This window comes from Crocuta crocuta, unplaced genomic scaffold (assembly GCF_008692635.1).
Source record: "Crocuta crocuta isolate KB4526 unplaced genomic scaffold, BGI_CrCroc_1.0 scaffold751, whole genome shotgun sequence".
In the NCBI taxonomy this organism is placed as follows: Eukaryota; Metazoa; Chordata; class Mammalia; order Carnivora; family Hyaenidae; genus Crocuta; species Crocuta crocuta.
In genome coordinates, this window is record NW_027530353.1 from 1,572,684 (window position 1) to 1,594,943 (window position 22,260).

Consider the following 22,260-nt stretch of genomic DNA (forward strand, 5'->3'; position numbering starts at 1 on the left):
AGTGGGTGACGATGGGCCGCCAGCATGCACTCCGTCATTCATGGCAGCGTGTGTGGCCCGGAGGGCAGGTCCCGCTCCCCAGAGTTAGAGCCTCGTCGTGAGGACAGTGAGCAGGCTTGTGACTTGGGCACGGAGGGATGCATGGGGGTCGGTGGGGAGAGGACATCCTGGGACGTCACAGCTGACCCGCGGGGCGCCCAGGGCACCCCGACGCTCGGGTCGTCATCTGTGGGTGCACGTTGTGCGATAGCTCGGAGCCCCAGGCCTCCTGGTTCCACCCGAAGTCGGCTTCGGGGATCACCGTGGGAGGGAGGTGCAACGGAAGCTGGTGGTGTGTCTCCAGGGTAGTGTGATCCACCCCCCGCCCCCTCACCACCGAGTCCGCGGAGCCTGCATATCCCCTGGGCCCTCGGCTCCAGCCTCCCCGATCTCCAGTGGCCCGCACGAGATGTGCGCTCTGGTCTTGCCCTGCCCTTACCTTCTGACACGGTCCCCCAGATAGGCTCTTCTGCCGGGTCCGATGACGGGTGCATCTCATGTCAGGAGAGCTGCCCGTGGGGACCGAGTCCCTGGGCCTCCCTCACTGGGGCCCAGCTCTGCAGGCGTTTTCATTTCCACTCCAGGCCTGGGCCACGGTTGTGGCTTGCAGGGAATGCTGAGGGGCAGGGAGGGCGCGCCCAGGTTTTCCACCAACAGCCCTCGGGGATCTTGGCTCTCCGTGCGGTGTTAGCCGAGCCCACCTCCCTGCCCTGGAAGGTGGAGGGTGGCTCCTGCGGTCGTCCTTTTCCAGAAGGCACCTTGCCCTCTGGGTTTTCCCCTCCTTGATTGGGTAAGTGTGCCTGGAGAGACTTGCCCATTTCCTCACCTGAGACCCGATGTTGAGACCCTTCAGCCAAGACAGCAGGGGCTGCCTTTGCGGGAAGTCGGGCTGCGTTGGCTTCAAGGGGCCTGGACGTGGCTGAGGAGACCACAGCTCGGCACTGTTCCTGGGGCAGCCACCTGCCCCTCGAAGCCACCCCTTGCCCTCCCTCCGCACACCGGACTCTCCTGTCTCTGGGGCCCACCCCTTCCAAAGGGCAGGGCCTCAGGTCCCCGGGGCCTCAGGTCATCGGGGGAGGAGGGCGGAGCTCCGTGAGCACAGCCAGGCCGTTATGTAACCTCAGCGAGGAATTCGCGTGGGTGCGCACCGGCGGGAGCCTGGCCCGGGTCCAGGGCCTTGATGGGCTTATAAACACTTTCCCGGCCGGCGTGCCTGGTCTTGCCGCCTCTGCGGGTGCAAACCCCGTGGCCTCTTACATTTTGTCCTAGTGGTTGTGGGGCTCGGCGACCTCACTCCCGTGACCCGATTTCTACACAGAGGGGGTGCCTGTCCCTGGAGCCGCTGTGGACACACAGCACCGTCCTTCCCTCCCTCCTGCTGAGGGCGCTTCTGTGCGTGTGTTCGGCTCCCTCCCTCCGCGGACTTTGCTCCTCTGGCAGGTGGTTCACAGGGATCTCCTCGTAGGCCTGTGCGCACACCTTCCTCCCTTAGTGTGCGGGCCATCTCCCAGCCCCGCGCTGCGGCTTCATCCTTCCCCCGGGCCTAGCTTCACGGCCGTGCTTTCGTTCGTAGCCAGCATCTGCTGACCTTTCCACGGGTGTGGACGCGAATTCCAGTCTTTCAAAATCATGGTTCGTGTTGGTGCTGGATGTGGGTGTTTGGACTGAGGAGGTTTTCAGACCTTTAAGTGAGAGGCTGTGGCTCGTCCTCGGAGCCGCTCCGGACGGCCACTGTCTGGGCCACCAGCAAAGTGAGCCGCAAGCGGGGGAGTCTCCTTCCTGGTGGGGGTGTCGAGGGTCCTGTTTCTTCTGCTGTTTGTACTGAGCAGGTGGGTGTTGGGAAGATTTGGGGAGGTGGCTCCGAGTAGGACAAGGGCTGGCGGCAGGCACGGGGCAGGCGGTTCCTCTGGGCTGACCTCTGACCCGGGCACAGGCACTCCCGGGGCCGAGTCCTCAAGCTTTGACCCCTCGGTCCAGGCTGCTGCTCTCTTGTTGATGGAGAGTTTGACATAAAAACACATCCGTGCAGCCTAAGGGCCAAGCAGGGCAGTCGGCTTCCCGGCTCTTTAACCATCAGAGGGTCCGGGACTTGGAGTCGGGATTCTGTCCCGTATGGAACACCGCTGCGCACACGGTGTGCACTTCGGGCGACCGAGGCCCAGGCGGTGCCGTGCTCCTGGGCGCCAACCCCTCCAGGGCACAGGTGGGTTTTATGATGGTCTCCGGCTTGTCTCCAGACAAGGAAGCCTCCGAGTGCTCAGACCACCCCCCCCAGAGCCCCCTCTCTCTCGAGGCTCGCAGCCTCTGACGTGTAAAGCCGGTACGTGCATTCGGGCTCGCATGCTGTGTGCATGTGAGGTGCGTGCAGATCGTCCTTGGGATGGAAGCGTCAGCTCAGTGCTCTGACAGCCATTGTGTCCACGCTGGGCACCTTCCTTCCCTCGAGCTGAGCGTTCCGGTGGGCTGTGACATTCGTGTCACACCCGTGTGCCCCCTATGGCTTAGGGGACAGCCTGTGGCAGACGGACGTCATTCCCCCTTTTGCACAAAGTCTAGGCTGCAGCTCTTCGAATGGTTTCAAAGGCTTGTGTTCTAAAATCGTAAAAACTCGCTGACGCCAGAGGGACAAAGAGGAAGTTACACACCTTGGTCTCTGTGACCGTTATGAGGCGCTGTCCTTTTTTTTGTTTTGTTTTAATGTTTTTTTGTTTTAATGTTTTATTTCTGAGAGAGAGAGAGAGAGAGACAACATGAGCAGGGGAGAGGCAGAGAGAGGGAGACACAGAATCTGAAACAGGCTCCAGGCTCTGAGCTGTCAGCACAGAGCCCGACGTGCGGCTCAAACCCACAAACTGCGAGATCATGACCTGAGCTGAAGTCGGACGCTTAACTGACTGGGCCCCCCCAGGCGCCCCGAGGTGCTGTCCTTTATATCTTAGCAGGGACATCTGGGATGCTCACGCCAAGCAGCTGCTGATAGTTCTTTCCACCCAGTGTGAAGGGCGGGATTCTGGCCAGTCGGCTTGGGCGGTGGATGGTTACTGGCCCCACACCTGGTGCCCTGTACCTGGTTAGGGCTGCTGGTGGGGGGCAGTTCCCATCCCGGGGTCGGAGCTGCTCTGCGGGTAGTGGCTGCCTGGACCTTGTGCAGGGGAGCGCTTGGGGTGTTCTGTGTCTTCAGCAGGCCCCCGACGCCCCTTCCGCGGGTGGGCAGCTGGGCTGGAGGGGCGGTGCCTCCCCCCTGCCTTCTGTGGGGAGGGAAGTTCAGTGTGAAACCTTTGGAGGTGTGCGGGGAGGCCTGGGGTGTCCTCCAACCCGTGTGTCAGGATGCCCTGGACGGGACACCCTGTGGGACCGGGCGGCCACCCCGTGACGGTGGGATGGGTCACCCCTCCTTCCGTTCTGAGCCCTTGTCCTGTGAAAACCCAGGTGACGGGCTGGCAGCCTGGGGAGGGCCATCCCCATCCCAGGCCCTCTCTTGCCCCAGGGCATGGTGACTTCCACCCCCCATCCCTGGCATTCGGAGCAGCTGTGATTTGTGATTCTGAGCCACACCGTGTTGGGGGGGACACTTCAGGGAGCCCCTTGGGTCCCCAGGGAGAGTGGCGGCCTGCCTGGGGGGCGCCGGCTACAGGATGAGCCCTTTGATGGGAGCGGAGCTTGTCTGCCCAGCACCTGCAGCGCCCCCTGGTCACCATGGGTCCTGGACGCACACAGGCCCAGTGCCCACTTTGGCGGGCTGCCCCGCTCGGGGTGTTGTCTCATACTCCAGTTCCCCTCAGCATTTAGAAAGTTTTAAGAACCGGACTGGCTTGAGCCTGGACCCCTCTCCCTTCTCCCTGGTGTGAGTCCCATCCTCCTGGAGAGATGGGGGCACAGGGGACCTGCCGCACCCCAGTGGGGGGGTGCCTCCCTGTGGGGTCTCCTCTGCAGTCTGGCTGGATGGGTGCCTCTGCTGAGGTGGCGGCCTCTGGGGTCCATGCGAGTGAGGCCTCGCAGGAGGGAAGGAACACACAGCGTGTTCTGGAAGGAGACCGGCCATCGTTGGCCTTCGGTTGGGCCCCGCTGAGGAGTCCGCGACCCCTGGCGGCAGCGGGCGGGGACCCTGTGCACGAAGGCCCGTTGTCGATGGAAAGCAGATTGCTGAGTTCCTGGGTCTCGGGGATTGGTGGTGGCTGGTGCAGACGCCCTGGGCCGGTCTGGACGGAGGCCAGTGCGGAGGCCAGGCCAGCCCCGGGCATGTTCGTCAACACAAAACAGTCCCCATCGGTCTGTTTACGTGTCTTGGTGTATTTATCAGACTGTTTCCTCGTAGACGGTGCAAAGGTAAACAGCCGCCTGGGCCTGTCTTGGGGAGCGCACTTCCCAGCCAATGGGCTGGGGCTCCCGGGGCCTTCTTTGCCCTTTGGGGTGTGGTTTCCCTGGGCAGCCGCTCAGCAGGCCTTCAGCTGGGGTGCTCTCCTGCGTCACCCGTCTGGACCTGGCACGCGTGGCGGCTGCTCCTGGGCCTTTGTGATGGACTGGAAGTTTAAAGCCTGTCTTTGTTCTAGAAAAGTCTTTTTCATGAGGATGGCTGCTTCTGAGAGCCCCAGCCTCCTCTCCCTGCCCGGCGTGCACAGGGGAGGGACCAGCCACCTACGCTCAGCCTGCTTCTGGCCTTGAGCCCCTGGTGTGTGGGAGGGTGGGGGTGGAGGGTCGGTCGTCCCTACAGACACCACCCGCTGTGGCCTTAAGACCTCCTCGTGGCCCCGGTGCCTGCTTGCCCCCTCGGGCAGGGGTGCCCCCATGGAAAGGTGGGAAGTGACTCCCCTGTGGCAGTGTCCGCCCTCTCTCCCCTGGTGGTGGTGAGGGCCCTGAACAGGCGTTTCCACCCCTGTACATCAGCACATCCCTGATGCCTGAGCTGCACGAGGACCCAGGATGCCCCCAGCCCTGCTTTCAGATCGCTGCCATGGTGATTCTGGAGGCTGGTCTTAAGTGAGCATCTGGGATACAGGACAATCTGGCTCCGGGTTATTTAAGGGCCAGGCTCTCTCCCCCTTGCCCCTCCTCCCCTCCCTCTGTCTCTCCCTCTCCCTTTCCTCTGTGCCCCCTCCCTAAACCCTATCGCTCACGTAGAGCACAGAGGGTGGGGCCCAGCCTCCTGTGATGCCTCGAGAACGTGGGCGGAAGCGAAGTCTTCCCCACAGCGAGCTACTAGACCTGGTCAAGTTCACCCTGCCTGTGGCCTCGGAAACCAGAGTGTTCGCGTCGCTCTGAAGGCCAAGGGCCATGGCTTTTCAGAGCTTAGGTCCCTGGGAAGCGGTGACGTTTGCAGCTGGCCCGCAGGGTTGGGGGGAGGGGAGGCCCAGCCTGTAAGCCCCCTGCGTCCCCTCTCGGCACCAGATCAAGTGCTACCACAAGAAGTACCGCGCGGCCACCCGCGACGTCATCTTCCGCCTGCAGTTTCACACCGGGGCCGTCCAGGGCTGCGGGCTGGTGTTCCGGAAGGAGGATCTGGACACTGCCAGCCAAGGTGAGGCCCATGGGCCACTGCGACACGGGTCGCGGGGGCCACTGACTGAGTCCCTGTTCGTTCCCCTCCCTGTTCTCTGCCTGCCACTGCTGGCTTCACAGAAGACGGAGCTCTGGTCCAGAGAACGTTCTGGAGACACGGGAGACCTCCTTAGCCGTGGGGCCTGCCCTGGTGGGTGTGGGGACCCTCGTGGCTAAGGCTCGTCCCTGCTTTTTCGCCCCTTCATCTCTGAGCTCATAAACACGGTTTCTTTTTCAGATGACCGTTTTCCTGATAATGGCAAGATTGAATTAGTGTTCTCTGCCACTCCTGAGAAGATTCAAGGTAGGCGGGGCACAGAACACACATGGAAGCAGGGTGCTGGCCCGCTGGGGCGGTGGGTCCAATCCCGAGGGTCCTGGCACAGTCTCCCACTTTTGCGCTTATTGGAACGTTGTCATCACAACGTTTTTTTCAAGTTTGTTCATTTTAAGAGAGAACGTGAGTGAGGGAGGGGCAGAGGGAGGCAGAGGGGAAGAGAGAATCCCAAGCAGGCTTCATGCCCGATGTGGGGCTTGAACCCATGAACTGTGAGATCATGACCTGAGCCGAAGTGGAACACTTAACTGACGGAGACCCCCAGACACCCCAAAAGGGGGCATTAATTCAGTTTTGAATTGCTGGGGAAAGTGGTCCCCTTCCTTCTGAGGTCGGTGACCTTATTCAGTGAAGTGTGAGGTATGTGAGGTCACAACCATGTGAGGTCACAACCCATTGGCTTCTCCAGAACATGGGAAGATCGGCGCGTGGGTCTGGGAGCCTGGAGCCCGGGCCTGCCTCTCCGCCCTCCACCTCCGGGCTGACCGCTCGGTGCTTCCCGCCCGGGTCTGTGAAGTGGTCTGGGTGGCCGTGGTGTGAGACTCAGCACCCGGAGCCCAGAGTGGATGGGGCGCACGGCAGACGGGGAAGGAGTGTCCACACCAGTGCTGGCACTCAGGCCTGGCGTGCCTCTGTCTGGTCCCCCGGGCTGGTGTGTGGCGGCCACATGCCCGGGCTGTGACCATTCCTCCTCCCCACACAGGGTGTGAACACCTATGCAACGACCATGGAGTGATCGTGGACTTCAACACAGCAGACCCCCTGATCCGTTGGGACTCGTACGAGAGCCTGAGTGTCGGCGGAGAAGGTAGGTCCCAGGGCTGCCACGAGGGTGCAGGGGAGGGGCAGGGTGGGGGCGCCTGCGTGCCATTAGATCACAGACGGCCCTGCAGTCTACTCAGATGCCACAGACCCTGCCTTCTTTGGGGTCCAGAGCCACTGGGGCTGTGGGTTCAAGGGAGCCTGTGAGAAGCAGAGAGCACTGGCCGTAAGCTTCCGGGATCTCTGCGCTGGGCTGGCCGGCCTGGGGCACTGCTCCCTGGGCCGGGCCAGGCAGCCCCCAGTCCCCACATGTCGGCTGATGGGGACGAGGCAGAGAGAGCCCACCCAGCGTCCCCTCCTCTCCCCGCCATGCTGCTCCACTTGGTGCATGTCTGGTTCTGTATTTAACCAAGTTCTTGCTGGGCTGGGCATGCGAGCTCCTGGAGCAGACCCGGCCTGTCCTGCGGTGCTCTGGCACCCACGGGCTCTGGCTGGGACTCAGGGATGGGCTTCTGCCCTGTAACAGGTGGGCAGTGGCGGAAAGTGGTATGCCTGGCCCCAGGAGCCGTGAGAGGGCATTGACCGTCTTGGGCAACCGCCACTCCCCATCTCGGGGTCCTGCTCCGTACAGGTTCTGGGATGTATCCGGCTCTTAAGCCCATCAGTTTTTACTCCATTTTACGTGCGGTCTGTGTAAAGAGCTTATTCAGTCTGTGCTGTTGATTCAGTGCCCCCGCCGGCAGCACTAGAACTCACGCAGGAACAAAGTTTCTCAAACGTACGGTTTTCCCTGGAAGGCACGTCACGGCCTCTCCCACTCAGGACACTGGGCAGCCCTTCAGGACTACACCGCGGGGAGCATTGTAAGCAGCAGAAGGACCAGCAGAAAGCACAGAAATGCAAAGGCTGCGTCCTCAAGTAGGACTGAACGGTGCACGTTTATGGTGTGAGAGCCGGGAATGGCACACGGGGCGGCTGTACATTGCAGCCGCTCTGTGCAGCTCCGTGGGCGGCCACGAAAATACCACGTGTCGATCTGGGGTTAGAAATGAATATTCTTGGTGGGTAGGTGAATTTGGAGATGCGGAGTCAAAAAAACAGTGATGGGCTCTACCTGAAGTTCTTGGTGTTTGCAGTCCATCCATGTCTTTCACGAGTCCCGCGGGACTGTGTCTCAGCCCTGCCCGCCCACGTGTTCCTCCCACATCTCCACTGGAGCTGTGTGGCCTTGAACAAGTCACTTGACCTCTCCGTGCCCTGTCCTGCTCCACACAGGCATAGTCGTAGAGCCAGAGCTGCTGGGTGGACGTGGTTTGTGTGATCACTGAGCGGGTCTCGTGGCCGACAGGGTCCCACAACGCCGTTGTCACTTGCCCTGGAGCCCAGAGCTTGGTCAGGACCCTAACGTGGGGTCAGTGACGATAGGGAACCCCGCGCTGTGGGGCAGCCACCACAGCACGGCGGAACCAGGCGGAGCCAGGGTCTGTGATGAGGGACTATGGTGCCTTTGCTGTTCCATCCAGGAAATGTTTCTGTTCCCGCCTGTATCACCTTCCTGCCTATGTTGTTTGATGATACGTGACCACCCTGTCTCCGAGTGTCACCAAATGTCACACGGAGGGGACTGCCCCGGCAGGACCCCCGGAGCCTGGAGTGTCACTCCCCAAGGCCAGTGACGGCAGATCTCAGGCTGCCGTGCGGGGGCCGTGGTCCCGTCCGTCCTTGCAGGCTCTGCCCCCTGTCCTCGGTGAGGGTCTCTGCTCACTCAGGAGCCTCCTTCTCGTCTGAACCCCCGTGTCCCTACCTGTATAGTGACCCGTTTACAGATCATCCCACAGATTGCCTCCACCTCTGCAACTTCTGTTTTATCCTGTGTACACAGTTCCCCTGCCCAGAGCGCTCAATCCCTTCGTCCTGGTGCGTTTCTGCTGGGCGAGGGTGTGAGCGAGGGACACAGGCAGGCCTTCTGATGGGGGAGGGGTGTATGTGTGCGTGTACGTGTGCCTGAGCATATGTACGTGTATACATGTAGGTGCATGTGTGCCTATGTGTGTATGCATATATATTTAAATGTGTGTATATACCTGCACATATGCATGAATACAGGAGCATATATGTGCATATATAAATATAGTATATAGGGGCACCTGGGGGGCTTAGTCGGTTGGGCGTCCAACTTCAGCTCAGGTCACGATCTCACGGTTCATGGGTTCAAGCCCTGCATCGGGCTCTGTGCTGACAGCTAGCTCAGAGCCTGGAGCCTGTTTCAGATTCTGTATCTCCCTCTCTCACCCTCCCCTGCTCACGCTGTCTGTCTCTCTCAAAAATAAGTAAAACATTAAAAAAAAATATATATAGCATATATGCATATATGTGTCTGTATGTGTATATATGTAGATATGCGTACATATGTATGTATATATACTTACACGTGTATATTTGCATATATATGTGATTGCTTGAGTGTGTATGTGTACGTACAAGTATAGTGTACAGGCATGTGTGTATACGTGTATATATGCGTGTACGTATATGTTCATGTATTTCTGTTTATGTGTATGTATCTGAGTATGTACACACCTATATATATGTGTGCACGTGTATCTGCATTATACATTTACATATGTATGATGTGTGTATACCTGTGTGTGTATCTGCATATGCATGTGCCTACACATACATGTGCATATGCGTATACTGATGTGTGTAGGTGTATGTGTGTGTACACTACTATATGTGGATACTTGGGCATGAGTGTACAGATATACTACACTTGCACGGATACATGTATGTATGTGTGTATACACACATTTATGTGTGGGCCGGTATGTGTGCATTCGAGCATATTATACACAAATGTGTATGTGGGTGGGTGTGTCCATCTGTTGCCGATCCTGAAGGGTGCACCGTGGGCCATGTCTAGGGCGTGTGCCAGGAATTCATAAACACTCAGACAAGCTGCCACTCAGCCAGCCACTCGGTGGGACTCCCAGAGGAGGTGGCTCTTGGAGGCAAGGGTGCACGAGGCTCGTGGGCGCACTGAGGGAGCATCGGCCGCTGGGGGAGGGGCAGGGGGCTTGTCCCATCAGGAAGTGTCATCCCACAGAGACGGCTTTCCGCTGGACGGGGGACTTTGTCGGGGGCCCGGGAAGGTGACGTGGGGTGCCCTGAAAGCCACGGGGGCTGCAGCGGATGGCTAGGGAGGTTCGGACTCCCCAGCCGCTTCCCAGTAAGATGCAGTCTGTTCCCCTTGCATCCAGGATGCTGTGCCACGCTCTGGGGGTGGGGGGGATCGCTGGGCAGGAAACGGCTGCAGTGTGGGAGCCAGCCCGGGAGCAGGGTGCTGTGCGCTCCAGATCCACCAGTGACACCGGGTGTCACCGTCTCCCAAGTGGATTTGCAAGCCTCTCTGCCCAGGAACCATGGCTGGGCTTCAACACTTGGATGCGCAAAGCAAGTGTTGGAGCTTCGACAGCTCAGCAGAAGGAGGGTCGGCCGGAGTGCGGCGGGCGAGACCGCCGGCCCAGCTCTGCAACATGCAGGGGCGAGGCTCCTCTCGGCAGGAGGGAGGGGCAGGCTGCCCATGGAGCTGCAGGGCTGTGGTGCCTTGTGTGTGCAGCCCACACAGGAAACCCCCATCAGACCTCTCCCCACCCCCAGCACGTCTCGGTGAGCGCTGCTGGCTTCTGCAGCTCAGTGACGCACATCTGCCACCAGCCATCTTGCTCAGACCTCAGAGAGCACCTTCTCTTCGCTCTCCAGACTTAAGAGCCTGCAGCCCCCCACGCCCAGGGTCCCCTGTCAGGTGTGATCCCAGGACCCAAAGAGTTAATCCGCCCAGAAGGCAGGCGCTGGTTGCGCATCTTATCTGAAATAAGAGTCTCACCCTCTGTGCTAAGAGCCATGTACAAACATCCTTTGGGTGTTCCCTTGAAACTGGATCCGGGGACAGGAAGCGGTGTGATGCTGGAAGCAGTTTAATGAGTGACAATGGCCCCGAGCTGCCTGTCACTCAGAGTCCATGGCTCTTCGAGCCCAAGTGCCATGTGAGAAGGTGCGTCTGTCAGAATTCACGGCTGGACCAGTTTGTGTTCATGAACACACACCAGTCCGCCAGGGATGGCCAGGTTCCTTGAGCGGATGAGCACTGCACCCAGTCTGTACACTTGGCCTGGCTGGGGTCATGGGCCTTCACCATAGACAGCCTGGCGTGGGCATGCACACGGGACAGGCCCCTGTGCACACAGATGGGTCTGAAAGGCAGGGGCGGCTCCTGGACCGCCTCGGTGTCAGGGGGAGCACATGGACCCTCTTTCACTCTTCTCCTGTCCTTTGTGACCCGGGATNATGGCTGCACCTGGTCACACAGCCTGGCAGTTCCTGCCTGTCCCTGACCTCTCAAAGGTTGGCCAGGACATTTGCTATGGAAAAGGCCTGGCAACATTTGGATGTCGGATGCCACCCACATGGGAAAGATTGAGGGTTTTCAGTATTTGGGCAGCAGAGCAAGAGCTTGAGCAGGGTGGGGGCTGGGATGCACCTCTCCTCNTGTGGCCCCGGGAGTTGGTAGGTAACAGGTGGCAGTGAGCGTGTCCCTGGGCACAGGCTGCTCGTCCTGCAGTCTAGGATCACCAGCAGGCCCCTCAGGAGAGGGCTCCCCACTCCTTCCCTTGCCGGGACCCTCTCTGCGCACCATCCCTCCTCCGGTCTCCTAGATCCCTCCTGTTGGAATTCTGCAGAAGGTCCTATTTGAAGACCAGATTCTGCCATTAAAAGTCGGAAGTCACTGCCGTGTGGTTTTTTGGGGACCGCACGTGGTTGAAATCACCTTCAAATTCCAGCAAACGAGATTCTTACACAGTTGTGTGTGAGTAGGCTTTATTCTCACTACAGGTCCAAGGACAGAGTGCGTGGCCGTGTTTTATTGTCCGTGCTCTGGAAGCTGTCCTCTGGGGCAGGGCTGATGGTGGGAGGCGGAAATGTGAGCACAGGGAGTTACACCCAGCATGTCCAGCCCAGACTGCAGGGCACATGGCTCTCAGAGCATCCAGCCCTTTCTTGGGACTGGGGTCATCTTAGTGGCAGTGTGTGACGCTCATCAGTGTGAGTGCCAGGTGCCCTGGGACTGCTCGGTGTGCATGGGGGTGGGGGGGCATCCACCGAGAGGGTGAAGGTGGCATGCACGGTGCCCTGTCCCCGGCCGGTAGGATGCGCTCTTGGAGCAAAGCCGTGGGGCTAGCAGTGCAGGGCAGCACTGTGCCTGGGCGTCCTTCTCGGTGGGGACCTGGCCGTAGGTGGCTGGGTGACAGACGTGTCTGTTCGAGAGAGGACGCTGACGTCAGGCCAGTGGGGGGGGTGCAGGGTCTGCGGTGGAGACGGGCAGGTGCAGGAACGAGAGAAGTGGCTCCCGGTGGACAGGTCTCATGATCAACCCCTGGGCCTGCCCTGCCCGCCCTAAAGGCAGGCTCGTCTGCACAGTCATCACTGACCGCCTCACTGAACGGGCCCCGGACAGGTGCACAGCTGTCCCCGGGAGGTTCTCTCCCCGAAACCGAGAGGCAGGGACTGACTTCTGTTGCTGTATATTTACCTAGCGGTGGCTTGTTCACTGATGTCCTCCGTGACGTCCTGGCTCTGGGGACGTCACTACCGGAAATGCACGTAACTCGGGGTTCCTGGTGGAAATGTTCCGAGGATGGTCATGCTATGCAAGCTCTTAATGTTTATTTTTATTTTTATTTTTTTAAATATTTTTATTTATTTCTAGGAGAGAGAGGGAGAGAGAGACAGCGTGAGCAGGGGAGGGTCAGAGAGAGAGGGAGATACAGACTCTGAAATAGGCTCCAGGCTCTGAGCTGGCAGTCAGCACAGAGCCCGACGCGGGGCTCGAACCCACGAACCGCGAGATCATGACCTAAGTGAAAGTCAGACCTTTACCGACTAAGCCACCCAGGCGCCCCACAAGCTCTTAATGGTTAAACTTTTTTTTTTTTTACATTTATTTATGTTTGAGGGAGAGAATGAGAGAGGGGGAGTGAGAGACAGATTCCTAAATAGGCTCTGTGCTGTCAGCGCTCGAATTCATGAACCACGAGATCATGACCTGAGCCGGGATCTGGAGTCGGATGCTCAACCGACTGAGCCCCCCATCAGGTGCTCCCGTTTTTAAACCCGTATCGAATGCGACTCGTTTGTTACCTGGAATCCATTCTCCCTGCCCCTAGACCAAACGCCGTGGATGTATTGGCGTTGATCTTGGGAATTGGCAAGATTTCAAAAGCGATACTTTGCCTTTGGCCGAGGAGCGGGTCCCCCCGAGCAGGGCGTGAAGGGAGGGGTCTTCCTGCCTGGGCCCTGCCCGTGAGGGTCCCCGGGGCGTCCCGCAGGACGCTGGTGCCACCTGCTTCCAGAGGTACTTGGGAAACCCACTGTGTCTTTTCTGCATTAGATGGTTAAGCCTGTGCAGAGAAGGATAGCTCTGCAAGGGCGCAAAGCTCCGAGGCCTTTCCAGACCCTGAGCCACACAGCTCCCTTCCCGGCAAACATCGGCAAAGCCTTAAAAGCCACTCTTGTTTCGGGAGAAGGTTGTGGTCATGGCTCGAATGGGCTCCGTGTAATCAACCCATGGGCAGGAGCTCTGGGAAGTGACCGCGTGTCGCAGCGTTCAGTGGTCAGCAGTGCGGACACCCAGACCCGCGGTCTGTTAGAAGTGGAGAGAGGAGACCTTGGTCCAAGTGTAGACGCTCGCGTCTCCTCCGCACCACTGGCTCCTGGCACGGTGCCAGATTTGAGACACGTGGGTCTGGTCACAAGGGTCTCGTCCCGCAGAAGGCCAGACCCCCCGCTCACACCCGGACGCAGAGTTGGCTCCAACCTGGCAAAGCCCCAAACGCTCCAGAGAACTTCCAATTCTGATTTCTCTCACAGAGGAAATAGTATGTGCTCAGTGCGTCACTTCCATGATTACGGTGACAGCATTAATTGCACAGCAGGTATGGTGAGGTCCCCTCCTCAAAGGAAAGTGGATTATTTGTGTCCTTGCCTTATGCCAGATTGCGTAGACTTTTTGCGCAAGAAACATGCATTGTGTCCCTGACAGAAGACATCCTTTCTCCTGGTAACAGCAGACTTTTGTCACGGCCTCCTGTCCGTGCTGTGTGTCTCTGCGTGTAAAAGCGTGTGGCTGTGCCACCCCGCTATGCAGCCAGGCCAGGGGGTACACCGGGGTCCGCAGCACCCCCGGGTAGCAGGTACTGAAGCCTGAAATGCGGGGGAACGCGGGGAGGGGAGGTGTGTGCAGGCTGCGCGATCAGCGCTGAGGCCACACTCGGCCCCAGAGAGGAGCGGTATCAGGCGGAGGTGCCCTGGCTGACAGTCCCAAGCGCGCAGTTGGATGCTCAGACTGTGGCTCGTCCGTGGAAGCAGGTTCAGCTGGAGGCTTGGAAGTCAAGGCCAAGGCCTAGCGGTTCTGGAGAGCTTTTTCTCCGCCTCCTCAGCCTCCAGGGTTCAAATTTCACCTAACCTGATTGCACGAAACCCCGCCCTCGTGTTTGCATTGCACTGGCCTTTTTGGCAATCAGTGTCCCCTGCAGAGCCTAGAAGATCTTCCACCTTCTACACCAGGGAGAGGGGGTCCGGTCCCTGTAAGGGAGGCATAGGCATACCCGCACCCAGGGCGGGATGCTGCCGCTCTGCATGGAAAAGCGGATCCCTGGGTCTAGCTGAGCTGTTTCCAAGGAAGGTGAGCAGGGAGCATGTGTGTGCACGTGTGTGTGTGTGTGTGTGTGCGCGTGTGTGCATGTGCGTGCGTGTGCGTTTGTGTGGCTTCTGTGAGGCTGCATAGACCAGGCAGAACCATCAGAGTCAGGAGATGGTGCTCCCAGGAAGAGGGGAGGACACCCAGGATGTAAAGGGATCTGTTTCAGGCTGGCAGGAAAGAGCACCTTGGAGGTGCTGGGAAGACCATTTGCAGGTTAGAGGAGTCGTAAGCGCCCCGTAGAGCGGATCAGTGTTTCGGGACGGGTTAGTGGCTGGCTGGCCCCGGGGGAGCTCTGATTTGGCCGCCGGGATGGCCGGCTCCCCCGGCCGGCTGGGTCTGGAATGTGTTTTCACAGTTAGGAGTGGCTGCGACCAAGCAGTCAGACACTGCCCAGATGAATGCCCTGGACGGGATGGGCGCCAGCCGGGCGTCGGCGGGGAGAGGTGCCGGGCCCTGGTGTTGGGTGTGGGCTGTCCAGGCACAGCCCCGCCGTGTGCCCCAGTGCCCTACACCATGGCGTGCCGCGCCTCGCCCGGCACAGGCGGGCTCACCTGGAGTCCTGGAGTTCCAGCTCCGAGGCGCCTGGCCCCGCGGTGGGCGCGTCCCTTCCTGGAGAGGCGGTTCCCGAACACTTCCCGTTGGAATGTTCCACTCCTGCATTTTTTTCGCCCTCCTCCTACTCTGTATTTCTCCAAGAATTTACAGCCTGCCTTGTTTGTAGAGAACATTCGCCCAGAGCCCATCTTGGCTCTGGAGGGAGCGAATTCCACACCGGCTTGGCCAGAGAGGCGGTCTGCCTTGCGTTTTGGGGGCGGGGGCGGCTCTGAGTTGGGAGAGCGCTTACTGTCAAGGTGAGAAGGCACACCGCAGGAGCCCCGTCCCAGGATGCAGGTATTTCTGGGCCCAGGGGAGGAGCCGGGTTTCCTGGTCCAGGGGGCATAGGCTATGCCTTCACGGCCATACAATTCCAGCATCTTCTGCATCTGGTAAAACGTAAGCCGAGGCACAGGGAAGGGGTGGCTTTCTGGTCACCCTGTGAACTATCAGAGTCGCTGAGTGTGAGAGGTCATGTTCTCAAAGAGCTAAGTGTGGTCGTCGTATTTAGCTCTGGCTTCACTTGGGAATGAGACTTAACTCTATAGAAATGTGGGGCAGTCTTTAACCCGCACCGAGGCAGAAGCCCGTTAAGCCAGCTTGGTCTCAGGTGCGGTTTATAGGGGTGCAGCTATGCCTGCCTGAGAGGAGACAGAGATCTCTGCACGAGTGACTTGATGACATAACATCCCCCCAGCCAGGCTCTCGTGAAACATGGGGCCTCGGAGCCTCAGCCTGCATGGTGCCCCGAGGGAGGAGGCGTCCCGGGGACATTACTAAGGCCACCCAGTCTCCCCTCTGGGCCCATCCTCCCAGCTGGGGGACCAAGCTCTCTAGGCCCCGGAGGCTGGGACCCGGGGGCTCCTTTTGCACGACACGGTGGCACCGAGGCACCCGCCCGATGCCAGAGGTCCTGACGCAGGTCAGTGTCCCTGTGGGGTCCGTTCTCAGAAGAGCAAGCCATTGCGGCTGGGCAGCCAGAGCCCAGGTTGCAGGTACAGGAGACGCGGTCTCTGCCCACCCCTGCACGGGGCCCCAAGGGGCACGGGGAAGACTGCAGGGTTGTGTTGGGGCTGGGGTGACCGTCACCCCGCTGAGCCCCGGGGACCCCGTGTTCAGCCGCGGTGAGTTCTGCGCCCTGCAGGGCTTGTGCTGGGCCCACGGGCCCCCGCTGCCACGCTATCGTCCCCACTGTTGAGGGTCTCGAGGAGCTCGGCCCCAGGGCTGGGCTGTGGGGTGTGCAGGGCAGCTGACACTGGCCTGGTGGTCTGTGTTGGGGCAGCCCGCCACTTAGGGAGCGTGGGAGAACGTTGCTTTAAAAATCTATCTTCTGCTTTACTCTTCGGTGAAGAATCTGTCTTGCAGCTCTGTTCCCAAAGGCTGAGGCGCGTTGAGCTGAGTTCTGTGTACTCACTGATGCGACTCGCTCTTGCCCCCCAGGCTCTGGGCCCAGAGAATGCAGACACAGGTCATAGTGGATCCCGGAATCTGTTGCCGGGACAGGAAGGGGACGTGCAGGGACGCAGTGGTCGCCCTGGGCCGATGTGTGACACGCCCTCTGTGGTGGTTTCCCTGGATGGTCCCGGGACCCCGGAGCGGCCCTCCTCCAACTCGCCCTTGCTCCCCCTCGCTGGGTCAGTTCTCCACAGATCAAGAGGGTGAGGTCAGAGGGGTTGAGTGACTCACCCAAGGTCCCAGCACTGCGGTCAGGACTTTTAATCAGGATTGGAGCCCAGATGGAGTGTGGAGGGGAGGGGAGGCGTGCTCATAATTCACTCCCGTGGAGAAGTCCACACAGGCTGTGTGGCCCAAGGGGGCACAGAGGGACCCCAGGGACCGCCATCCCAAGGAGAGGAGAGTTCTGGCTTTGTCACGAGGCCTAGGAGCAGGAAGGAGAGGCCTAGAAGGGGCCGGGAGCCACGGCAGGGTGGGCTCATTGCGCTGAGCCTCCTTCCCGTCTTGATTTCACGATGGGGGCTCTGATCGCGGTGCACTTTATATTCGGTACAACAGACCGGCTTCAGCGTGCCGTTCGAGTTTGCCTTTCTTTCTATGGACCTCCCACCACAGCCGAGATACAGGACATATCTGTGTCCTGGGTCACCCCTGGGACCCCTCCGCGCCTCCCCTCCAGGGCCTTTTCCCGGAAGGCCAAGCGGGAGCCAGGTGCATGCGTGGAGGTGGATGCTGTTCTTCCCCACTGGGAAGCCATGAGAACCCCCCGCATGCTGCGGTGATATGGTACTGCGGCGGTCGGCCTGGCTGGGGGGCCCGAGCGAGTCACCTGGAGGGTGAGCCGGAGCGTGTCCCCCAGGCCCCCTGCAGGTAGCAGTGATCCTCTGAGTGTGAAGAAACGGCCAATCAGGGGCGTCCCGGCAGGCGGGGAAACCGCGGGGGCTGTGGGCGCAGCGGGAGGGAGCACAGAGACACGCAGTCTGCCTGGGAGCGCAGCTTGGCTGCCTGCGAAGGGAACACACACAGAACCGGGCACCCACCCAGTGGCCTGGGAACGCGGGACGCCATCTGGGCCGGGAGCCACGGACCAGGGGCCGCGTCAGGAGTGAGGGAGGAAAGCTTGGTGGCCGGGCGGTTGCCGAGGAGGGAGTGGAGGGTATGTGTGGACATGCAGAGAAAACATTCCGGCGAATTCCTCTCCAAAATTAAGTTGTTAGTGTCGCAGAGGCGGTCTGTAGGCTTTGGAATTTCAGTGTCTTAGAAGAACGGGCGTGGACGGAGGTTAGGCCAGGCCCCAGATGCTCTGTTCCTAGGCCTCTGTTTTCTCATCTGCAAAGTGGGTTTTCCAGTTCCTGCTTCACGGCATCACTCTGGGACTTATGAGTCTCATCCCAGGGGTAGCATGGAGCCCAGGCACAAAGAGCCTTTGTCTTCAGAACGTCATCCCGACACGATGGCGATTTTGGGAGGGGGCGTCCCTGCCTCTCTGTCCCTCTGAAGACACACAGCCCTGCCTGGACACGCGCCTTCGTGCATCCTGCTGCCCCGTCAGCCCATTGGATGCCTGAGATGTGCCCGCCACCCCTTCACCTCTGTCGTCCCCCCCCACTTCCCACTGGCAAACATTCCTTGGGGCGCTTTCTGGTTTTCTCCATTAAGGACTCACGGGAGGACCCTGTTTGCTCTTTTGAAGTGAAAACTTGCCTTTTTTTTTTTTTTTTTTTTTGTCAGTTTATGTATTTGAGAGAAAGAGTGGGGGAGGAGCAGAGAGAGAGGGAGAGAGAATCCCCAGCAGGCTCTACAATGTCAGCACAGAGCCCAGTGCGGGGCTCGATCCCGTGAACCGTGAAATCATGACCTGAGCCGAAATCTGGAGTCGGACGCTCAACCCACGGAGCCACCCGTGGGTTTCACTTCCAAAATGAAAACTTGCTTTTGAACAAACCTGACACTCTGTATGAGAGTAGAACATAAGATCCAGGCTCAGTACGCGACAGGAGAAAGTGCGGCTCGCTGTGTACATCTACCAGGTTTGCCCTTTGTTTTGAATGACCTTCTGTTGGAAGCGGGGCCAGGGGCCAGTGGCCCGTACCCCACATCCGGTCTGTGCCTTTTCGGAGGCCGGGTGGTCAGTGCCTGGGAGGAGGCGGCCTGGAGATTCCGCCGTTTGCCTTGGCTGAGTTTTAACACACCCGTGAGCACAGGTGGGTGTTGCTTCCTGTGGGTTCAGGCAGGATGGGAAGGAATGTTCTCAACTGTTTTGGTTTGGTTTTGGTCTTCCCCATTTTCGTGCATTATTTCTGAAAGGTTTCCTGAAAGCGTCTTTACCTACTTGTAGGAAAGCCCCGTTTTCGGGGCGGGAGGGGGGCGGGCAGGGCCAGGGTGAGGTCCCTGCCTGTTCTGTGTTTTCTTCCTTCTTGTTATTTTCCAGATGATAAACCGCCCTGCTGGGTCATTCAGCCCTAATCAGAGCTGAATTATTGTCTGTTTGATTTTTAACTAGGCCCTGGCGGCGGGGCAATCATTACCAGGCACCTCCCTGGGGTTCTGGCCAGAGGGCCAGCGCGGAGGGAAAGGTAACACGAGAGGGAGAATGGTGTGGGGAGAGTTGGCTGGTCCCCGGGCTGGGTCTGTGTCCCCAGCTGCAAAGCTCTGGGGACCGGGGCACCAGGCAGGTCCCGCCTCCTTCTGGGATCAGGGTTTTCCGAACAGGGATCAGTCATATTCCCTGTGAGCTGGAAACACAAAGTTAACAGAAGTCATTTAACTGTATACAAGAGATGCCTGGGGGCAGATGAAGGTGCCTGGCTGCACCTTCCAGAATTCTCCGTCTGGCCCCCGCCCCAGGGGCCACTTACAGTCTCCAGCCCTGCACCTCCTTCCCTGGAGGGGCCGTGCCCTCCTTGACCCTGGGCCAAGCCACAGACTCATGCCCTCTGCCCTCCTCGAGTACCGGTGTCCTTAACATTGGCGTGGCGGGAAGCCTGTGGGGACTCCGCACAGCAGGGGTGGGGCTCCAGTTAGTTTTCTAGGGAGGGGAGGGCTAGGCAGGTGGTTCCGATGCCCCCCGCCGTTTTCACACCGGGTCTCTGGAAACACACGGCAGCCCCGCGTGGGAGACGTGGTCCTTCCTGTGTGCAGTGCAGAGGCCGGAGGCAGGCTGTGAACTTGTGGAAAGATGTGGCTTCGGGGGAGCCTGCAGACAGGGCAGTGGGGGAGACGGGAAGCACAGCGATGCAGGGCCGTTGCTGTGTACCCACTGTATGCCAGGGCTGTGCCCTCCTCATGGTCATGCTGCTGTCTTGTGGCCCCGACAGGTAATGGCGGGCCGACCAGGGCGTCCGGCCCCTCTGCCTGACCAGGGTCATCCTGGGCCACCTGTACCTGTCCATTCATGATGTGTTTTCTTTGACGTTTTGGAGCCTCAGATTGGGTGCTCTCAGGTAGCTTTCTGTAGCTTTGCTCTGTAGTGTGGGAAGGCCAGCTGGCAGGCTCGCAGGGTGGGGGTCCTGCCGGGGAGGGAGGGGACCCTGGGGCTGCAGCCACTTCTGCCTTCACACCTTATTGCTGTATTTGTCTTGGCCTAGTTAGTGGTTTTCAGTTCTCTTGCCCACAGAGATGGTGGAACTTTCCAGAGTAGCTCCCCAGGTTTTTGTGTATGAGAACATGCTAGAGCATTGGCTCTCTTGGTTACTTGGTGCCCACTGGGTGCCAGGATCTGTTCCCTAATTTTGAGGATACCACCGGGGGCAAGAAGCTCCCAGGCCTCCTGGAGCCCATACTCGGGTCGGGGCACATTACATGATAGTTTGCAGACCTGCAAAGTGCTGGAGGCAGTTGTGCCACAGACCAACAGATGACCACCTCCCCCCCTTGCCCCAGGGGAAAGGATGGTCAGAGAAGCCCTGCTGAGGAGAGGAGGGAGTGAGCTGGGATGGAGAGCAAAGGAGGCTAAGAACAGCATGAGCAAAGGCCCTGGGGCAGGGGCAGGTGTGTGCCTGCTGTGGTCTGGGAGCAGGTCCGGGGACAGGGAGGGACTCATGGGCTCTACTTGGGACAGAGCTCTCTCTTCCTGCTGAGTATGGCCTCCTGGCTGCCCATGTGTTGATCTCGCCCTAAAAGATAGGGATATTTAGTCTATTCTCTAATGAGGAAGCAGGGGCTTGAACATTCTGAGTGAGCTGAACACAGGCACGTAAATGGGGACCGGGACTCCCATGCCGAGGCAGCAGGGAAACAGGGACATCCAGTTTCTCCAAGTGAAAAACCAGTCCGAGTGCTTCTTGTAGAAGTGCTAGCCCTCGGCCAGAGTGCAGGGTGAGGCGTGGAGGTCAGAGCCCCTTCCCCTCCTCCTCGTCCCGTGGCTACAACCTGTATGCACGGATGGTAGAAGTTTAGGCCGGAGCCTGTGGTGGCCTGGGCTGCGTCCTGGCTTCTGTGCTGCCGATGGGAAGGTCCCTGAGCCTCCCTGGGGGCTGCTGACCCTGTGGCCTAAGTGCTGGGTCTTGTGCAGAGCCGGTGCGAGGTCAGTGGTGATCATGTTGTGTTCACGTGTTTGCTCTTAACCTTGACACAGGTACGGAGGGTAGGGGTACTCAAGACTCTCCGGCCCAGGGCATTTCGCGTCCTATGGCGCGTCACACAGACCCTCCCTTGGGCACAGTTCTAGCCTGGCGCTGGCCAGGGGCTTCTAACTCACAACCTTTACTGTGCACTTTTGTTCAGTGTCCCATTTTAAATTCAAAGAACTTTTGTACCATTCATTCTTAGCTTCCTTTTTTTAATTTTAATTTTTTAATTGTTAATTTTTTAAATTTTATTAAAAAATTACTCTTAATGTTTATTCATTTTTGAGAGAGAGAGATAGGGAGAGACACAGAATCCAAAGCAGGCTCCAGGCTCTGAGCTGTCAGCACAGAGCACGACGTGGGGCTCAAACCCACGAACCATGAGATCATGACTTGAGCCGAAGACAGAGGCTTAACCCACTGAGCCACCCAGATGCCCCAGTGAATAAACATTTTTTAAAAAAATGTTGGTTAAAATGAGAAATCTTAAAAATGGTAAACACATGCTTTAAATATTTAAAAATTAAAAACAGTTTTTTTCATGTTTATTTTTGAGAGAGAGACAGAGTGAGCAGGGGAGGGGGAGAGAGAGAGAGAGGGAGACACAGAATCTGAAGCAGGCTCCAGGCTCTGAGCTAACTGTCAGCACAGAGCCCAACGTGGGGCTTGACCCCACGAACCTCGAGATCGTGACCTGAGTCAAAGTCGGATGCTTCACCGACTGAAGGGGTTTGAGCCCCACGTNAGAGATAGGGAGAGACACAGAATCCAAAGCAGGCTCCAGGCTCTGAGCTGTCAGCACAGAGCACGACGTGGGGCTCAAACCCACGAACCATGAGATCATGACTTGAGCCGAAGACAGAGGCTTAACCCACTGAGCCACCCAGATGCCCCAGTGAATAAACATTTTTTAAAAAAATGTTGGTTAAAATGAGAAATCTTAAAAATGGTAAACACATGCTTTAAATATTTAAAAATTAAAAACAGTTTTTTTCATGTTTATTTTTGAGAGAGAGACAGAGTGAGCAGGGGAGGGGGAGAGAGAGAGAGAGGGAGACACAGAATCTGAAGCAGGCTCCAGGCTCTGAGCTAACTGTCAGCACAGAGCCCAACGTGGGGCTTGACCCCACGAACCTCGAGATCGTGACCTGAGTCAAAGTCGGATGCTTCACCGACTGAAGGGGTTTGAGCCCCACGTCAGGCTCTGTGCT

General features: G+C 58.7%; 1 protein-coding gene across 1 annotated transcript in view; it reads left to right on the forward strand.

The window, feature by feature from the left end:
- TNS3 (tensin 3) overlaps positions 1-22,260 on the forward strand; it is a 172,646-nt gene that overhangs the window by 84,075 nt on the left and 66,311 nt on the right. The window contains 3 exon segments of the mRNA XM_077765786.1: positions 5,425-5,554; positions 5,813-5,878; positions 6,615-6,719. Of these exon segments, the coding sequence (XP_077621912.1) occupies positions 5,425-5,554; positions 5,813-5,878; positions 6,615-6,719 (301 nt within the window).